The 19778-nt window shown below is 40.5% G+C and overlaps 1 protein-coding gene across 8 annotated transcripts in view; it reads right to left on the bottom strand.

Annotated features, from left to right (window-relative positions):
- LOC146580305 (protein Dok-7-like) overlaps positions 1-19778 on the bottom strand; it is a 78616-nt gene that overhangs the window by 32339 nt on the left and 26499 nt on the right. For 7 of the 8 annotated variants that reach the window (XR_014891247.1, XM_085266967.1, XM_085266965.1 and 4 more), the window contains exons 6-10: positions 17040-17138; positions 16052-16848; positions 14138-14186; positions 11074-11162; positions 9268-9337 (exon numbers count right to left, since the gene is read on the bottom strand). Coding sequence is in view for 7 of the 8 variants with exons in the window: in XM_085266967.1 (XP_085123093.1) it covers positions 9268-9337; positions 11074-11162; positions 14138-14186; positions 16052-16848; positions 17040-17138 (1104 nt within the window). In the remaining variant the exon portion in view is untranslated. Of the gene's footprint in view, positions 1-9267; positions 9338-11073; positions 11163-13336; positions 13949-14137; positions 14187-16051; positions 16849-17039; positions 17139-19778 lie in introns of all 8 variants that reach the window. The other variant, XM_085266968.1, reaches the window with a different exon arrangement.

Genomic DNA, 19778 nt, shown 5'->3' on the forward strand with positions numbered 1-19778 from the left:
ATGTCTGTTTATGGCTCAAGGCCTTGACTGAATTCTTTGCTGTGCTTCACACAGCCCTGATGAGGAACAGTGGCACAGAGTGAAAATGATGAAGTAATAGTGTAAGTTTAGGTTGGAGTATGGCATTTTCTGTGATTGAGATTAATTCAAGGAGGAACAAAAGGTGTTACGGCACCTGAGGTTCTCATTCCCACACAATATTGTCCCGGCAGGAAGCAAAATGTTCCTGTGAATTTCTGGTTGATTGTTTGGTTTTGTTTAGCGCTAGTTTGATGTTATCAGTGAGCTTTGGCTTGTGTTCTTTCTCGTAAGCGAGAGAGGGATAGTTTTATGCTTGGACATGTCTGCAACGGGCCCTAGTTTGTGTTATTTTAGTAGTATTTTGTTGGTTATGTCTGTTTTCGTTTTTGTTACAGTGCACTGAGATAAGAAAATCTGAGAGGTGTGATCCACCGGTGGTGATATGTTGATATTTTGTGAGTTTATGATTTAACAATCAGCTCTTTAAACCAGGTCTGAAAGATTGAAATTTAAAGCGCTATGAAATATTCTTACAAAAACAGTTGCAAAGTGTGCTTCTCCATGATTGTAATTGGCTTGGGAGAAATTCACTTATAGGGAACACTGAGAAGTTCTGAGTCTAAAAGGATTGCACCGAGTCAATCCGGCCCAAAAAACAACAAGGAATTGTTTTCCTTTAAAATGATGACGTCATCTTGCTGGTGATGGATGCTCGAATAGGTTGCGCGTGAGACTCCATTATCAGCAACATCTGGTATGAATGTGTATGGAGGTATGCATGTGAATGGACTGTGATGGACTGACGACTAAAAGCTTTGACTGACTTGATACTGAGACAATGACTGCACCCACTTTAGGATTAGTAAATGCCAATAAACAATTCACCCAGCCGACAAGAGAAGGGTGGATGCTTCGCTTTGTTTTGTTTTGTTTTTTCAGGAGCAGGAGGATAAGAGAGACTGGAGGAGGAGACTCTAGCTTCACATAAGTATGAACTGCAGACTTAACACTGTGGTTGCTGATTTTGAGTTACTGATGTTTGCATTAAGAAAATTGTGCTATATTAGCTGTGTTTTGATTAAGGTATCATGTTATATTATTGGGAATGCCAAATGCTACAGTGGAGAAGACTTTTGATACCACTCATGACTGGAATATGTTACTATTAACCACAGCAGGCCACTGTAAAAAAGTCAATTAAATTTTATAGAGGAAAATCGCCAAAATTTAACAATACCTATGAATGACTGGCCACATTCAGAATAGAGATATGCAATAATAAACATTGGTCCACGTGATTTAGGTTCTCACTTGAAATAGTAAGTTATTAAATGTAGAATATAATCGACAGGGACATTTGATAGGATGTGGTACTGAAAAAGAACAAGAGCAAAGTAAATAAAGAAAATATTGTGTTTAGTTTGGATAAATTCAAATTAAAATGTACCATTACACTCAGAGGATCAATATGGAATAAAACATATGCAAAATTTGTAGGAAGTACATGACTGATAACTGTTCTGTCCTGAGCGTTTGTTTCTAGAGCACCCACTTGACCACACCAACAGTTTCTCGCCACCGAGGAGGGGTACTTGCAAAAAGAATAAAATAAAAATCTGAGTTTAACAAAACATTCTAAATGTAAATATCAAGCTTACCTTTCTTTTTCCATGAAATGTGCTTGTGGGCACGCCAGCCATTTTGAAAAGGTGGGCAAAACAATTGGCAAGGCCACACCCCCACACATGTGATATAATTTTAAAGGTACTGTTGCCCTCTCTAAGAAACATCAGGACTTAGAGGAGTGGCAAGTAGAGTATGCGAGCTACAAGCAAAAACTAAAATGTGTACTACAGTGTGCAAAAATGAAATACTGGGTCATCAGGGGGACATGAGGGACATTTATAAAACTAAAAGTCCCACTAACCTTAAAGTGCACTTGAAAAGCTCACACAAGAAGGTTAACCTAGCTTACCTAGAAGACCTCATCAGGGGGAGCACACTCCCCCTCCTTGAAGAGCTCACCCACTCAACCCGCATCCCCAGAAAACAGCTAACCCCAGATAAGGCAGCGTGATGTATCCCGAGACAACAGGACTGGGACATCTAAATAAAGGTGTGAAACAATCGCCTTCAAAAGGTTATCAATTCACTTCAACCAAAATTAGGACCACACGGTGCGGCAAGAGTTAATAGTTATTAGTCTCAACACCCAAGGATAACCAGAAGAGCATGACTGATATGATGGAACTGGGATTTTGTTACACATAATTTTTGCAAAACACAAATAAAACTAAATTGAAACTAAGGATTTTCAGAAAATAAAAACTAAACTAAACTAGCAAACAATTGGTAAAAACTGATTAAAACTGATGAAAATTGCAAAACTATTACAACCCTGGTCCAGACTAAGATGGTGTTGGACATCTTCAGGGCAGAAAAGGGTTGGTGTGACCAAGGTGTGGTTTGGCTTGTTGTATGTACATTTCAAAATGTTACAGCTCTGGATGGACCAGTTACCAGGGCATGGAAGGATGACAGACTTTATTACATGAGGAGAAGGGACATTTTCGGGATCGAAGATCCTCAGGGATGACAAGGCTGGAGCAACGGTACTCGAGAGAAGAATTTCTGATACTTTCTGAGATATGATGTCACCAACCTTCTCTTTTAATTGTCTAGCTCCAATGAATTGACACATGGGAGTGTGTCAAAAAGGGGGAAGTTGAGTCCGAACATCAAACAATGGTTTTATGAACATCTTATGACGTTATTTCTGTGTTTAATAATTTAGCTATGGTAAAACTTAAGCTTATAATGTGTTAGACTTAGAAAGGGTTCACTAATTTTTGATTTCTTTTACACACACATAGATTATGATTAGAATAGGTCCTGAACATAATATTTTAAACCAAATTTGAATCATTAGAACAACAATGGATAACAATATTAGATTATCAAGGCTAGGGAGAGAGGTGTTTTGGTTTTCTGTCTCTTGCAGAGAAAGGAAGAGACACCAGACGGGGACACGGAGATGTGAGGACCCTTCACAGCAGAGACAGATGTAGGGACAGCCGAGACAGCAACTGGGGTCAAGTGTCATGACGTTTGGGCTCCTGGAGAAGATGGATCCCACAAACACAGCAATAACCATGAAGGGGTTGGCGAAAACCAGGAACACCAGACCAACGAGGTTCGAGAGGCTCTTGGCAAAAAGGGGGACACGCCGGTGAACCCAAAACACACAGATCCTTGTTTGAAATCGGGGCAGAATAATCCCCAGAACTGTGCAATGACTAAAGGGTGGTCTAACCCCGGAGGTCGAAGAAAGAAGCTGAGAATCACCCAACTGGAAGACACTGGTAGCTGCAGCAATAAAAATAAAGGTTAAAAGCTCCTTAGACAGAGGTTCTAGTCTAAGTACATTTGAAAGGTATAAGGTGGCATTAAAATGGGAGTGGAAAACTGGAGCACCAAAATAAAGCTGTGGGAGAATTGGGGAGTGATGGGAGAGTCATCTGTAACTGCTGTTATGGTTGTAAATCTAACTTTGCTTGCATCTGAACTGCGTGAACACAGAGGTCATCCCACATATGGTCCACCCGTTAAAGGGGGACAGAGGGCCTCAGGATCAAGAAAACCTGGACCTTGCAATGCTGGAGTGTATGTTGTAAGTGATCTCTTTCAGAGATCAAAAGGGGGAATTATTAGATTATTCTGTTATTATATGTTACCTTATATATGTAATCAAAGTAGTTGAATTAGAATACTGCTGTAGATCACATTATACCCTTTAATATAGAGTGTGTGAGCTGTATGTAGTGTAGTTCTCATTATACTTTTGAGTTAACAGAACATATTCACATATTAGTTCATTAGATAAATGTGCATCACTCTGTATCCTTGATCTGCTGGGAATGTGTTACACTGTTTTCTTGACATGCTTAATTGTTGAATCATGAAGAGAAGGTTGTAAGCAGGAGACTCTGTGTCTAAAGACAGGGGAGATAGATAGACCACATTCCACACCCCCACCTTACAGAAAGCAGAGAAACAACTGCCGAGGTCATAACTTAGGCGCTGTAACAGAGAAAAAATGTGATGTTTTGGCTTTTACGACTAGCTGGGGGCCACTAGAGACTATAAAAAGCTGAGCAACCCGTCACCATTTTGAGACATGTGCCTGACCCTCTGGCAGCATCTCTCCCGTCCGGACGTTGTAATGCTCTGACTGTTGAATTGTATGGAAATAAATGATTGTTGATTGAGCATTGATACACCGAGTATTGTCCCTCCTTCAGCCCAAAGATTCAAAGAATTGGGAGATTTCAACAGTACATAAGGAGCTGTGCCTAAACAAATGCCCGGAAACCTCAATGAATTAAAGCAACATTATAAAGAAGATTCAAGTAATTCAAGGGTTCAAACTGCTTACTTTGGTGTCATGCTGTTGGCAGGTTTTTGATTACAATGCCTCTTCCGCTGAACTTGGAAAGAAGCCCCTGCCTGTAAGCTAAAAGCTTTAGCATAAAATGGTGTATTTGTATTAATTCCCACCTGAGACTTGGTGGTATTCATTTTAATATCAATGAGATACTCTCTTCATGTCAGCACCAGTGTGATTATTTTGGTGGGAAACAAAGAGTAGGAGATAAGTTCAATAAACAGTAAAATTTGAATAATTAAAGACAACATAATGGCTATGGGCTGGTTCTACAAATATCATTTCAGAAATGGATTAGCAGTGTGAAGCCTAAACTGTCCTGAGGTGCAATTCACACCTCTCCAAGCCGACCACTTAGTGTGTAACATGTAATGACCAACACAGCAGCATCTAAAACGCCACGGGCAAAGCCAGTGTTTGTTTAGCTGCGTTCTGATACAGTGACGCACTCATGATGCAAGCATGTGTGTGTCCGCTTGCATTTTTCATCACATAGAGCTATGATTTATTGCAAAGTCTGGAATGCCTCAAACCTGATATTTTATTTATTTGACCTGTGTGCATTGCTTTAATATGAAAAGTTCTTAAATCATATGACAGTTTTTCTGTAGCTTATCTTCCACTAAGCCCACATACCTTAGCTGCTGGACTTAGCCACATCCGGTCTACCCCCCATTAGGGCTGAACGATTATGGAAAATAATCTAATTGCGATTTTTTGCCCCAATATTGCGATTGTGATGCGATATGCGATTATTTTTTAAGGTCTTTGTCTTCTGTATTATTAAACAAAGACAAGCAATACATCATATAGTATGGCCAATACTATATTACATTAATTTTAAACTGTTCTTTCCTGGAAGACAGACCTCTGTTATGATGACATGAGGTGATGCATGAATTGATGACTGACATTTTTATTTAACTTCTTCAATCACAACAGTATATTTGAACATACACAATAGTTTATTTTTAGCTTACAAACATCTGAGCATAAAGTGCTGACAAGGAACCCTGGTGTAAACATTAAAATGAAAGTCAGTACAATGTGCAGATTGCAGAAATATACATAAAAAAATCAGTGGCTTTACCACACTCAGTTTTTCGACATCTGTGAACTACTAGACAGTCATTCAATTAAAAAATAATATTAAATAAATAAAACTAATAAATAAAAAATACACACATCTTACTGATCTCTGCAGTCAGTAACATTACACATAAAGTGCAAACATAATAGCAATTGTATAAACACACACACAAACACGCCTTTAAAGTTTAAAGGCGTGAAATTGGACGGTCTAGTTCTGATTAGCGTCACCGCTGTCTCGGTGGAGTTTAATAAACTCGGCCGTCTGCTTCTTGCTATCTAAAATATAACCAGACACTGGCGTAAATTCTCGACCGTCTCATACTTCTGTTTAATAAGTTTTCTGTTTGACGTTTAGTCAGCTGTGTGAAAACCAAGGAGGAACCCACCCGGGGGATTAATAAAGTTTTATTTTATCTAATCTAATAACTTTAATCTCAGCCAAACCGATTTACTCACGAACAAACAAAACACTGAAAAAAGCCCAACAATAACATTTTTAGGTTGTCTAAGTGACTTATATATTACGTTTAACCCGAGCAGCGAAACTCCGCGGTGATCTGAAAATGATGTGCCGGGAGTTGTGCCGTTCTCGGCCGCATCAGTAACCCTCGAGCTCCCGGCTAGCTGTCGAGCTGGTGGGTAGCAGACGCCTCTGAAAACGTCGAAGCACTTTTGCAAATATGGGATATCTTGATAAACCGAGCAGATATTTGATGTTTACACAACTACTTTCTCGCCTGAAAATATGTTAAAAGTTTATTTTGTGACCCAGAAAGATTAGTATGAGTAATTTTAAAACTTAGTAGCGGCCGCCATTGTTGGAAACTGGAGTTTGGCTGGGCCGCGCTATGAATTCTGGGATATGGTAGTAATTTGGACAGCCTTCGGCGCGTCGCTGTGACGTAATCGGTCTACAAATGCGGCCTCAGGAGGATGCAGCCCATGAATTTGGACATGTCCAGAGTATAATCGCAGCCTTTGCGGTTAGAAAATTGCACTTGATCATGTCGCGATATTATCGCAAATGCGATATATCATTCAGCCCTACCCCCCATCCATTAAGTGTCCGCTGAAGCGGGATGATGGGAAAGATGACGAGGGAGTCGTGAGTCGTGTGTAGGTACGTGAAAATGACTGATGGGTTTGGTGCCACACTGCGACAGCTGCAGGGACTTTGTAGAGCAGGTGTGTGTTTGACTGAGGGCATGTTCTGGGTGTGGGATGCTTAAGTGGCCAAACGTCCCCTGACAACTGTCCTCTCGCCTCATATCAGGGGAGGCAGCCCGTCACACATCACTGCACTCTCTGGTTACACATCTGTGAGTTTTCTCAGCACACAATGGGCCTTTACGTAACTCGAGTTTATGGCTTTGGATAAAAAGCCAATGAAGACATAAAAAAAAAAAAACCCAAATAGCAAAGACTGTGACTCATGCCGTTGTCTGTTTTGCATGCGATTTATCTGTCTAACCATAGATGGGGTAAATTAATGCCATTTTAAATTACACCTCTGTTTAGCCCTAATTTGTCCCTTTGTGTATTCATTCCCACATTGGAAAGAAACAAAAGGACACAATGATGTGCAAAAAAATGGGAAAAGAAAAACAGCCAAATGCTGAAATTAACCTCGGGTAAACATCACATTAATTTAATATTAATTTGTTGTTTGGACCTCGAGCTTTACGGTTCCTTTTAAACGAATAAAAACTGTAGCGCTTGCATAGCATTTCTTTAATTAGTATCAACTTAACAAAAAGGGAACTGCTTTGGAAAGTTTTACAAATTTCTTAGAACTTTTTCCTTTAAAAGCAGGTCATTAGTAAAATGTAAAAAAGTTCAAAGAGTGAATACTCTCTCATATCCTTTTACTACTTCACATTATCTACAAGAGAAGTGTGTCTGGAAGTTTTGCCACACAGTAGCCATCGTATTTATTTGTGCAGTTATTTCACCTATCTGAATAAATAGGAGGTTCGCCTTTAATTTCAGTGGTAATCAGGCCAGGATCAGGAACAGAACCAACTAGTCATGGAGTCAGTCACTTCCTTTAAGTCCTGTTTTAATGCATATGTATTTACTGACTGACTGACTGATTGATTGATTGATACTATAGCTACATATCTCGCTCTTATTTCCTCAATACTCAAATTTCTAACATTTTCAGTTTATTGGTCTTCAGTGTTTCTTTTATCATTGCCAATTGTTTGTTTTATGTTCGTTTTTGTACACATTTTGTAAAGTCTTATATAAATAAAATACATTCATGTTTTAAAAAGTTTAAATTATCAGTGTGTATAGAGGAGGTCAGCTGAGTGGAACCCTGTAAAATACAGTGGAGGCTCTGTCCTGGTTTCAGCCAGTGGTGTAGGGATTATGTCAAAATTGATGAAATTATGAACAGAAAAAGTAACATCAGACTTTTATCATCCATGCAATAGCATCAGGAAAGGCTTCATTTTTTAGTATAACAATGATCTCAAGCACACTGCCAATGCAGTAAAAGATAGACAGACCTGGATAGAAAAACTCATAATCAGAAACCATCAGTCATCGATTGTAGCATCATCATAACAGAGAACAGAACAAAAGGTCCAAAGAAGAACTCTGAATGTCCTTCAAGAAGCCTGGAGAACTATTCCTGAACACTACTTAAAGAAATTACAAGAAAGGTGTTCATTCCAAACACTGACATTGATCTTTACACATTTAAAAAATGATTGCTGCACCTATTCCCTATTTTACTTGCAAAAAGCAAAGAAGTGCAGGGAGTTTTGCACCATACTGTAAAATAGCATTTCTATAATTTTATTATATTAGTATTCGTGTAAAATATTATTTAGTAAACGAATTCTAATAAGTTCATTGTTTAGGTGAATGACTGTTTCTAATGTAATACTTTCTCCAGGGGTGTTTCTTATTATGGAGATTTCCCAGAATCCTCTCTCCTTGAGTGACCAGGAGCTCCCCTTTAGTTTTGAGCAATTTTAGCTATTGATGCTACACTTAAGCAGCTTTTTTCCAAACAGTGACGTTTACTACAGTGCAAATTTGCAATGAAAAGGCTTAAAAATTTAGCAGCAAAAAATTTCTCCATACAAACTAGTTTGCATGGCACAACTATTTTACATGTAATAAAGTGCTAATTACCCCTTTGTTTACACTAATCTGACAGCTGGTGCTTGCAGAGAGTCTCTGTAATGCGCTTCATGTGCTATGTAGTAATAGCCACTTCATGAAGGCAAGTCCCCATCAGCATTACAGTTCACTGCCCTGACTGAAGTCAAGCAGGTGTATGGCGAGCGCGCCGAGATATAACATGTTCCTATGTTCAGCCTTGTGGATGTTATGCTTAGTGCCAGTCTGCTTTTCAGACTCTGAATGAGCCTCGTTTCATTTATTCATTTCAGTCCAAGCACACCAAGCAACAGGTGATGGTTTACAGCGATGTTGATTCAGGCGCATGACTCAATTTAATTCACTTTCCGTAAGTGGGCCCAGTTATTGTAAGAAGCCTGGGTAATGCACAGCTGAAAAGTGTTCAGAGCACTTTAAAAAACTAAAATGGTCCATTCAGAAAAAAGAAAAATCCATTTGTGCCGCTACGGACTTGAAAATCTGCATATGTTTGAATAGCTTGGCTGAAAAAAATAATGAACCAAATCGCTGAAACAACCTGGTTATGTTGATTGCCTGGCGTCAGTCTCACTCACCTTCAGTCTCTTGAAGGAACCTCTGCTGGCCGTAGCTGCCCATTAGTTCATACTTGTGTTTTTCCTGTGCCTGCAACACACATTAAAGTAAGCACTGCTGATTATAACTTGCACTGAGTGACATAAGTTTATTACATAAGTGTGACGATGACTGTTCAGTGGGCACATGAGGAGTATTTATAGACATTTGGAATTTACTCAGAACTCAGGGCTATGTCTTACATGTGCGAACACTGTGCAGCATCGCTGCAGACAGATAACCATGAACTTTAGGCCCACTGCAGTGCAGAGCATTAAATAAGATTGTGCTCCAGTTTTAGTGAGCTTACCCATGTCTGTATGATGAACTGTTAGCATTTAATGCTAACATTACTTGATATGCTTTTCTTTGTTTTTGTATTGTTCAGCACTTTGGTCTGCCTGGTGCCTTTTAAAGTGCTATATAAATAGACGACGACAATGATGACGATGATGATGACGATGATGACAATGATGATGATATTTAGCACTTTACTCTCTGGGCTATAGATGCTAATATTAAAGTTTAAAAATACAGAGTCCAGACACTAGTAGGTGACATAATGGTAGCCATCTTTTACAGTCACATAAAAAAAGAACGACAGCACAGGACAAACATGAACATGTAATATGCTTGCAGTAAGTGTGTGTGTGACTTTATCAGTGTCTCACATTGCTGTGGAGGAATTCTGGCCCACACTTCTTTACAAAGCCACTTCAGCTCATTGAGATCTGCTGGTATTCATTTATGCACAGTCCTTTTGAGGTCACCACACCCTTTCCTTAAGGGTGGAGTCTTGACTTTGACTGGATGATTGCAGCACCTTGATTCTTTTGTTTCTCAGTCATACTGTTGTAGATTTGCTGCTGTGCTTGGGATCACTGCCCTGTTGCATGTCTTTAACATTTAAAATCCTAACTGAGGCCGTTAAGGTCTAAGGTGTAGCTCTTGGGCTTTTTGCAGTTTCTCTGAGCACTGCACAATCTGACCTTGGGGTGAGTTTGCTGGGAAGCCCACTCCTGGGAAGAATTCCAGCCATCCTGAGTATTTTCTGGTTGTCAATAGTCTGTCTCGCTGCAGAATGATGGACTTCAAATGTTTTGAAATACCCCATAACTCTTCTCCGACTGATGAGCAGCAACAACTGCTTGTTTAAGATCACTGCTGATGTCTTTTCCTGTGTGTTATGCCTCAGACCAAGAAACTGCCAAAATGTCTGCTTTTTGTTCATGCTTGATGATGATCACGTAATCAAGTGTATTTGCGGCTGCTGCTTACCCTCTTAGTTCTTGTGTTTGTTTTTCACACAACTGTGAAAAACTCTCTTGCACATGACTGTATATAAAATCTATATCCTGGAGAGAATTTGTAAACATAGCGATGTAATCATGCAAGATACTGTCACAAAACTGAGCAAGCACACGTGAACGAGTGCATTAAATACATTGTTTTCATGCTAAAACTTCAGTTCATTATAGAGAAAATACAAACCCTTAAACTCGCTTATTCTAATCCAAATGCTTAATAATATCAGGACAATAGGCTCAAAACTACAAAATGCTTATTGGACATATTTTTCCATGTCTAATTTCAGATTTACTACTGAAGCCTCTTAATAACAAACCTCTATGGGTTGCCCTTTATTCTGTGTATTCAGTTAATATTCTCATGATATCAGACATTTCCCCCAAATGCTTAGCTGAACTAAGAGCACAATGAGTTGCAAAGTAAAAATGTGTGAGTTGTTGATAGTGTAAAGCGGATTACAGTGTTTTGGATGTGTCTACCTCTGGGTTCCTCTCCAGCATCCGACTCTCCATGATCTCATAAGCAGGATCGGCTCTGCGTCTTTCCTCTTTACTACTAAGCCTTTTGTCTGGTGAAAGAGACGATATTGTGCATTTTACATATAAGAAACAAAAAAAACACATTTTATTATTGTAACTCATCGGAAAAAAATTATACCACATTGTGTTGCTTTCTTTTCTTTTTTTGTTTAAATGCACTTTGTGAACCAAAGCAGACACAATTTTCTCCATGCAAATGGAGGAATTCGTGCAGATCGAGTGGTGAGAACAAACAACAAAGGCTTGAGTCATCATCACACAATACTAAGAGTTTTTTTCCTTTTTTCTTTTAAAGAACAAATAGTTAAATAGGATCCTTTTGTTGCTCAGTATGAATCATGGATAACAAGCAAAGGACAGAAATTGCACCCTGAATTTTGTTAAAATGTTTAAGATGTGTCATTTTGGCTTCATTTACTGTCAATATTTATAGATATAAATAAAATTATCATGTTGTCATCATTTGATCTGTGGAACAAATAATAACAGACCCCATCCTAAAATTTACTTATAACACACATATATAATTCCGACAATAGATTAATAAATGGTTACTCCTTTCCTAAAAAGTGGTCTTTCTGTGCTCACAAAAAACTTAAAAATTTACAGATGACATTTCATTTAAAAAGTCTTAGTTAATCTTTCTGTAAACAGGATTAAATTCACGAGAGACCACTTACACCCACTGGCCACTTTATTAGGTATAATGTTCAACTGATCAGTGATGCAAATGTCTAATCAGCCAATCACACGGCAGCAGCTCAGTGCATTCAGACATGGTCAAGACGACCTGCTGGAGTTCAAACTGAGCATCAGAATGAGGAAGAAAGATGATTTAAGAGACGTTTGACATGGCTACACTTCACACAAGCTCACTAAAACTGGATACTAAAATATTAGAAAAACGGTGTCTACTCTGAAGAGTTCTGAAGGGTCAGATTTTTGGTGTAAATAACATGAAAGCGTGTATCCGTCCTCCCTTGTATCAACAGTTCAGGCTGCCGGTGGTGTAATGGTATGGAGGACATGTTCTTGGCACACTCTGATCCCCTTAGTACAAACTGAGCATCATCTAAACACCACAGCCTACCTGACCGTTGCTGCTGAACATATCCATCCCTTTATGACCAGTGTACACTGATGGGAGGATAACACACCATGTCACAAAGCTCAAATCATCTCAAACATTCCCATGAAAATAAGTTCATTGTACTCAAATGACCTCCATAGTCACCAGAGCTTAATCCAACAGAGCACCTTCAGGATGTGGAGGAACAGGAGTTTCCCATCATGGATGTGCAGCCAACAAATCTGCATCTACTCCGTTATACTATCATTTCAACATGAACCAAAATCTCTGAGGAATGTTTCCAGCACCTTGTTGAATCTGTGCCATGAAGAATTAAGACCGCACTGAAGGCAAACGAGGGGCTCCAACCCAGTATTACCAAGTGGACCTAATAAAGTGGCCAGTGAGTGTATAAACCCTCTAAAAGCTGTGTCATTTTTTATTACACTTCTGCGAGACTACATGCATGGCACTATAAATACCCAGGCAATGTAGCGTAATGGTCAAAGTGTTTAGTGTTGGTTTCTGTGCACCTTTGCCATCTTAACTACAGAGGTAGAGGCAGTGAAGAGACCACCATGAGAAGAGGATGTATTACTAATGCTAAAGCTGAAGCTAAAATTATGGACGTTGTTGACAGCAGTAGCTGCTATCCAATCGTAACATGCTCATAAGGCTTTTTGTGGTTTTGTTCAGTGTTGTACGTAAACATCTTCAATGCAAAAGTACCACAACAACAGTTAACGATCACAGTTAATTACTGCAAACTTCCAAAAAGGACACAATCTGCTGTGTTTGATTTGACACATGACTCTCTCTCTCTGCTCTAGCAGGTAAAAGACTGACTGTAAATGACTGAGTTGGTACACAGTGACAGTCACAGGATAAACTATCATTCCTGATTTTGCAACTTTGCGGCAAAGCTCACCTCAAGGCTCAGCTCTACAAAGCCTTACAAGTGACTGATTAGAGAAAATAAGCCAGGAAGAAAGAGTGGTTTCACTGAGAGAAACACAAGGAACGGGACAGAAAAAGATCCTCAAAAAGGAACAGAATGGGGAAAAAGAGGAAACCAGCCAAGGATCTGACGTTTGCGATCAGTTGAAGAGGAAACTGTCGAAGGTGGCCTCTTACCTTCACTGGTCACTGTCGATCCATTTATCTCTTCATACCAACACTGCCCATCCGCGCTCTGTGATGAATCGTTTAGGGCTTGGTACAGTAACTCCTCATTAGCTGGATGTTCTTGGCCTTTCTTCAGGTGCAGCCAAGTCGGAAAGCTTTTTAAAGGGGAAATGTTCCTGTTGCGCCACTTTTGAGCGGGCACGGCCCGTGGTGGAGGCTGGCAGTGCTCTCCTTGACACTTCAAACAGTTTTCATAAATGACAGCTCTTTTGTCTTGCTGTGAGTCTTGTAATGGTACTGCTGGTGCCAAATTAAGCTCATTACCAAAAGCAGGGCTCATTGACTCATACAGGTTCAATCTGTGTGTCTTTGCCTCTGGCTGGCTATCTGTGCCTGGAAAGCTGAGCAGATCAGCTAAAAGACAGGCTAATTTCTCTCTTCCTTTTTTTGGCAGCCGTGACTCCTCACTCATCTTCACAGTTGGCATCCCCGCACTGTGGATGATTTCAGAGCCAGGAGAGGTCTCCTGAATTTTCATCTCCGCACCAGTGTGTTCACTGGTACTGGGTCTGCATGGTGACTTGTCACCACTTTGATCTGCTGGATTAAAAATATGATGTTCTGGAGGCAAAATTAAAAAAAAAAAAAAAAAAAAAAAACCTACAACAACTTTGATTTCTGTCCCAAATCAAAACAGCAAGCTGTGGCTGCTACATCAATGTTTTTTGCCCAGCGTGCTTTAAAACCGTTTATGCATGCAAGAGAAACCACACGCAGCGTGCATGAAAGACTTCAGAGGAGTATCCTTACCTGGTGTGGCAGGTATCACTGAAGAACTACAAGGGCTGTATGGAGTCCCCTGTGAAATATTGACGAAAAAAATGACTTTTATTTTAACAGTCCACTCTAGTATTGAAATATGAGGGAAAGGCTCGCAATGACCTACATATTAGTTTATTTTTTGTCAACAAAGCTGATAAAAAGAACAAAAGTGACTCAGGGACTTCACGCTTCAACAGCCTGGCTATGGCTCACAAGCCCACTACTTCCTCTGAGAACAAAAATCTATAAAATGACTCAAAATTATATATTTTTATTTATGCACTGAGTTTAAAAAGGCCCAGTCATTTCATTAAACATCTGCACTGTATTATTTGAGGAAATGCAGTAAAATTATGTTGATTTGACTGATTATGATTTCCAAATTATTACGATTCGCCTGATTTTGAGTGTAAATCAGGCGTCATGGCTGTGAATGAGTGTTATATCGGGGGCTGTCTGACTTCGGCATCACATGATCACAGGCCAGCGCTGCTTTGTTTTTTCTTATAAAACAATTACACAAACTCCCCAAGTGAGAAACCAACCAGGTTCCTTAAATCTTATTACATCCATGTGATTGTAATTATAATAGTCACGGTTTAATGTGTCCTGTGAACTAGCCCTTTTCCACTGAGCCAGTCAACACTACAGGGGTAGATGGTGTTGTTCAGGCTGAAGGAGTTGGATCCCCTCCCGTGGCATTCATGTCTGATCCACCTGGCCAATAACTAGTATTCATCTACTTCACTGTAGACCAACGGAAAATACAGAGCTGATTTTTTTTTTTTTTTTTTTTTTATCTACCCAATCAAACAAATGCAGCTTGCACTCTTAAATAAATGCACTGCCAGCAGGTGGAGCTCTCTGTATTGAGTAAAAGTGACTAATAAGGAACAGAAAAAACCTTCAGCTACTTTTGTACCTGAAAGCAGCAAGCCATCAGATAATGCACTGTATATGTGTATAACTCCCTGTTACTCCAAAAGTCAACAAATGATTAATCCTTAAGCCATCGCTGGCCAATCAGAACATGTATCATGTATCATGCAATTCTGAAAAAGCAAAAAACTGTCTCCAATTCTAGCCCTGAATGAATTATAATAGTACTTTATTCACATAATATGCACAAAATCTTTGTCAAAATAGTCCCCAGATTCATTAATAAGATAAATAATTATCAGCTGTACCCCTTACAAAGACTACACTCTGAAAAAGAAAAATTCACACCAACTCTGACACCACAGAAGAAGTCAGCCAAAGCTCAAACAAAGAATACCACCAAAGTCTGTACTTGAGTATTTAAAAAAATAAAATAAAACAGCAAAATAGTTCGGCGCTCACAGGCGAGTGAAGCACGCACGGAGTTAAACAGCTTGAAGTGAGCCTAAAGGGCGTTAAAGGCATTAAATAAAGATTGTGTGTTTTGACCTAGATATGCATACACAGATATACAGATGCAGAGGTGTAATAAGGATAGAAAATTGCAAGTCACTCATAACTTACAAGGTGTGAATCTGCCATATTCAGTGACAGTGTAAAACTGAACCGAGTGCAGAAACACTAACGTGTTGGACAGATGGGCCGTGGGACTGTTAGTTGTTCTGACACCAAACGCAGCGCGGCACGATACCACAAAGGTCACACTGACAAGCGGGCTACAGAACAGATGATACACTGATGATAAAGCCTGTGCACACAAGCTGCTACTGCGTGACAGCAGGTTATATAATGGAGCGTGTTCACGAGACCATTTGAACAGGACTGATGACTTTTTTTCCTTCGTTTTTTGAAGTTTGATGGAAAAACAGATGGTTCATGAGAGCAGCTACGCTTGTTTAACCCAGATCTGATCAACATTCCCTTTTGCCAGAAAACAAACAGAATACTTGTGTTTCCACTTACCTTAACTCCACCGCATACAGAGCAGATGGTCACGATGGTTTTGGAGACAGAAGTGAAGGAGGTGCAGGTATTACAAGAGTCACTAGAGGGTGCCACCTTGGTTTTCTTATTCGTCACTGAAAGGCCCTGAAAGAGTTCACTGACTGACTGACTTTCAGTAGCTTCTGAGTGAGCCTCAGGGGTTGTGGCACTGCTCTTGTCCTGTTTTGCTGCCTCTGCTGTGAACCCTAAAAGGGCTGGAGGGTCTTTAGTTGAGGCGGAGGCTTCATTGTCTTTGGCACCTCCACCTGCTTCCTGTAAAACACTCCTGGGAGTGTCATAGACATACCTAAGTGAAGTTGGCACCTGGTAGTCACGTCCAGGAACAGCAGGACAAGTGCAAGGGCTGAGATCTTGAGCCAAATGTGGAGGCAAGCTTAAAAAAGAACCAAAGTCCTCTCCAGGGGTCATATCCAGACTGCCTGTGTAGGAGGAGAAACTGCCAGTGTACGAGGAATGGCTGCCAGTGGCGATGCCACTGTCTGATGAGCTCTGACGACCGATTTCCTGAAGTTGCCGGGGCGGCTTAGCCGCAGGCCGGTGTCCACCTCCCTGGTTGGCAGAAAGCTTCTCGCTGATCTGCAGTGGCACTTTAGCGCGCGTGTGGCTGACGTTTTCAGGTGGGTTGGAAGCCGGTTCAGTCCAAATTCCCAGCCGGCTGCCAATGCTGCAGTCTGAGTGGCTGGTGTCTGAAGTGTCAGAAGAACCGGAAATGCTGCGGTCGTCGCCCCCAGCAGACGGGCAGTAAGTCAAAGAGACTGCCAAGACGAGCAGAACATAATTAAACCTTTAATGAATTTAATCAACAAAAACACTGCTTTCATCAACAAAGCACATTAAGGAATCATGACACACTCTCTTTGCCTCGGTCTTTTTTTCCTTCCACTTAACGGAACAATAAATCAAAGCACCTGCCAGCGCACCCAAAAACTTTAGTCGTGTTTTCTACCTGTGCCACTCCCATGAGAGAGCATGCTCAGTCGTTTCTCTAGCTCCTGGGCCTCGAGGTTCAGCTTTTCCTCTGAAGTGGTCTGGCTGCCACTAGGATCTGTAAAAAAAAAAAAACAAAGGGCTGTATTATAAATAGCAGCCAGCATGATCTCAATCATGAAAAGTCGGGCAGAGAAAAATGAAGTGTAAGTGCTAAGTGTGATGAATCTCGACACTGTCAATGAGATATGGGATCAAATGTGACGCAGCTGAACCGCGGCAGTGACACGGGCACAGCTGCGAAAACACATCCAGCTACTCTAAAGACATGAGAGGGGACACTCTAAACTGCAACGGTCTCACTCAACTGTCTGTGAACGCGCAAACAGTGTCAGCCACAAGGTGTAAGTGAAAAGGAGTAAACAACTTTGCGGACGTGTGCTATTATTTGATCCCTGAGTGTAGCGTGCTGTTGGACAGGCAGAGAAAAGGGTCACACAGGGGAACACCTAGCAGTATTTGTGCAACACTGAGGGGTGTATTAATAGTGCTGCCACGTGGCTCTGCTGGTACGCGTTCTGCTGCTGGCGGCAGTGCATGAATCTAATGTGCCTTGGACCATCAAGGTCAGTTCTAACACTGGGCTGATATATTTTTTTATATCCATCTGAATCCTGCATCAGTAAAGTGGTAAATATACCATAAGTCTGAAATCCCAGGTGATGAGTACTGACCTCCAGTGTACAGGAGTGTCTAAAAAGGTGTTTGAAAAAGGTCACACTGGGAAAAAATTAAAAATAAAAAGTGTCTTTTTTTCCCCACATATTGACCACACATTCCTTTAATGGTGCCACTTGAGAAAGCAGGCTTCCTCATATACATATATTTATATTTATACATATAGGCTGAGGTTCCTCCATTATTTTTCCTTTAAGTATTTTGTAGATTTTTGTGGATTTTTCCTGTTTCTGATTGAACTCCATGCTTACATTACTGGACTACAACATACCTTTGCATGAGTCAAAGTTAGGGTCTTGTTGTAACCCCTTAGAATCTAAGGGGTTACAACAAGACCTAAGGCTTAGATCATCCTCTGCCTGAAACAAGCAGCTATAGCCTCTCCCTTTAAGCCGACTTTCTTCTGATTGCCTGCCACTCAGAAACAGAAGGTCTGGACAGCAGGTGGGTGGAGTTTCAGTGCTCATACGACCATATTTGAGATATCCTCTGACATCACAGTGTTTAGAGCAGTCTGAAGCCTGAGCTTTTGGCTCACAGAGATTACTGGCACATACACTAACCTCATTACTTGAAATTCTGGCCATGTTTAATATAAGCATCCCCTATTGTGGCAGTATAACAGAATATTGAAGCAATACTGTAGAAACTGCAAAAAAACTACATCTTAGAATCTACAGGCCTCAGTATGTTAAATGTCAAAGTTCATAACAGTACAGTTAGAAAAGGGCTCAACAAGTGTGATGTGTTTGGAAGGATTGCAGGAGAATGGCAGCGAGGTTTGGTTTGCAAAGCTGCATGTGAACAAGACTTCTGGAACAATTTCCTTTGCACAGATGAGACCAAAGTGGAGATGTTTGGCTGTGCACGTCTGCCAAAAGCCAAACAAAGCACATCAGCACAAACACCTCATACCAACTGTCAATGACAGTGGTGTAGGGGTGATGATTTGGGCTCGTTTTGCAGACCTCAGGATCTTGGCACCATGAACTCCTCTGTGTAGCAAAGTTTTCTAGAGCCCATCTGTCTAAAGCTCAAGCCTGGCTGAAACTGAATCATGCAACAGGACAATGATCCCCAGCACGGCAGCAAATCTACAACAGAATATCTGAAAAGGAAAAGAATGTGTTTGTCCAACCCGACTAAAATGCTGTGGTAGGACCGCAAGAGAGCTGTGCATACACAAATGCTGAAACTGAAAAAGGGTCTGCCTAACCATAACAACATGAGAGACTGATAAAGTCACTCAGTAAATGATCACTAAGTTAATGCTGTAAGGTTTTTGCTACTGAAACAGCTGCACTGAGTATTTCAGATTGTTAAATAGTGTAAAATGAGGAGTTTGTATTTTTATCAATTTATTCTCATATATATATATATATATATATATATATATATATATATATATATATATATATATATATATTATATTTATTAGGGGTGCAACGATATTCGTATCGATATTGAACCGTTCGATACAGTGCTTTCGGTTCGGTACACATATGTATCGAACAATACAAAATTTGTAATTTATTTTATCAACTTTCCTTCTGACGATGCTGTCTGTGTTGAGCGCTCAGTGAATCTCCGTTCGACTACTCCGCCTAGGCTCAACAGTGCAGCCTAGGCGGAGTAGTCGAATGCAGATTCACTGAGCGCTCAACACAGACAGCATCGTCAGAAGGAAGAGCGCAGGGCAAGCTAGCGAGACAGAAGTTAAGCTCTCCTTACAACATGGACCTCCCCCACCCTCATTCAGATCTGGCGTTTGGAATTATTTTGGTTTTCATGTGAGGTATGACCCTGAAGGTAAGCGAGTCATGGACTAAAGTAAAACAGTATGTTGGATGTGCCATGCAATGCTCAATTACATGGGTGGGAACTAGTGTGTTAGCGCAGTTAGCTCGTTAACGTGTTGGCCGTCTAGCCCCATGCACGGGCGATCGGCGGTAGCTCGTTAACGGAGATTTGCCGTGTTGTGGCGTTAAGGTCATTTCAACGAGATTAACCTGAAAGCACT

The sequence above is a fragment of the Mchenga conophoros genome, linkage group LG3, assembly GCF_057382185.1.
Source record: "Mchenga conophoros isolate Kocher_MC1m ecotype Shallow Benthic linkage group LG3, M_conophoros_male_GT1.1, whole genome shotgun sequence".
NCBI classification, from domain to species: domain Eukaryota; kingdom Metazoa; phylum Chordata; class Actinopteri; order Cichliformes; family Cichlidae; genus Mchenga; species Mchenga conophoros.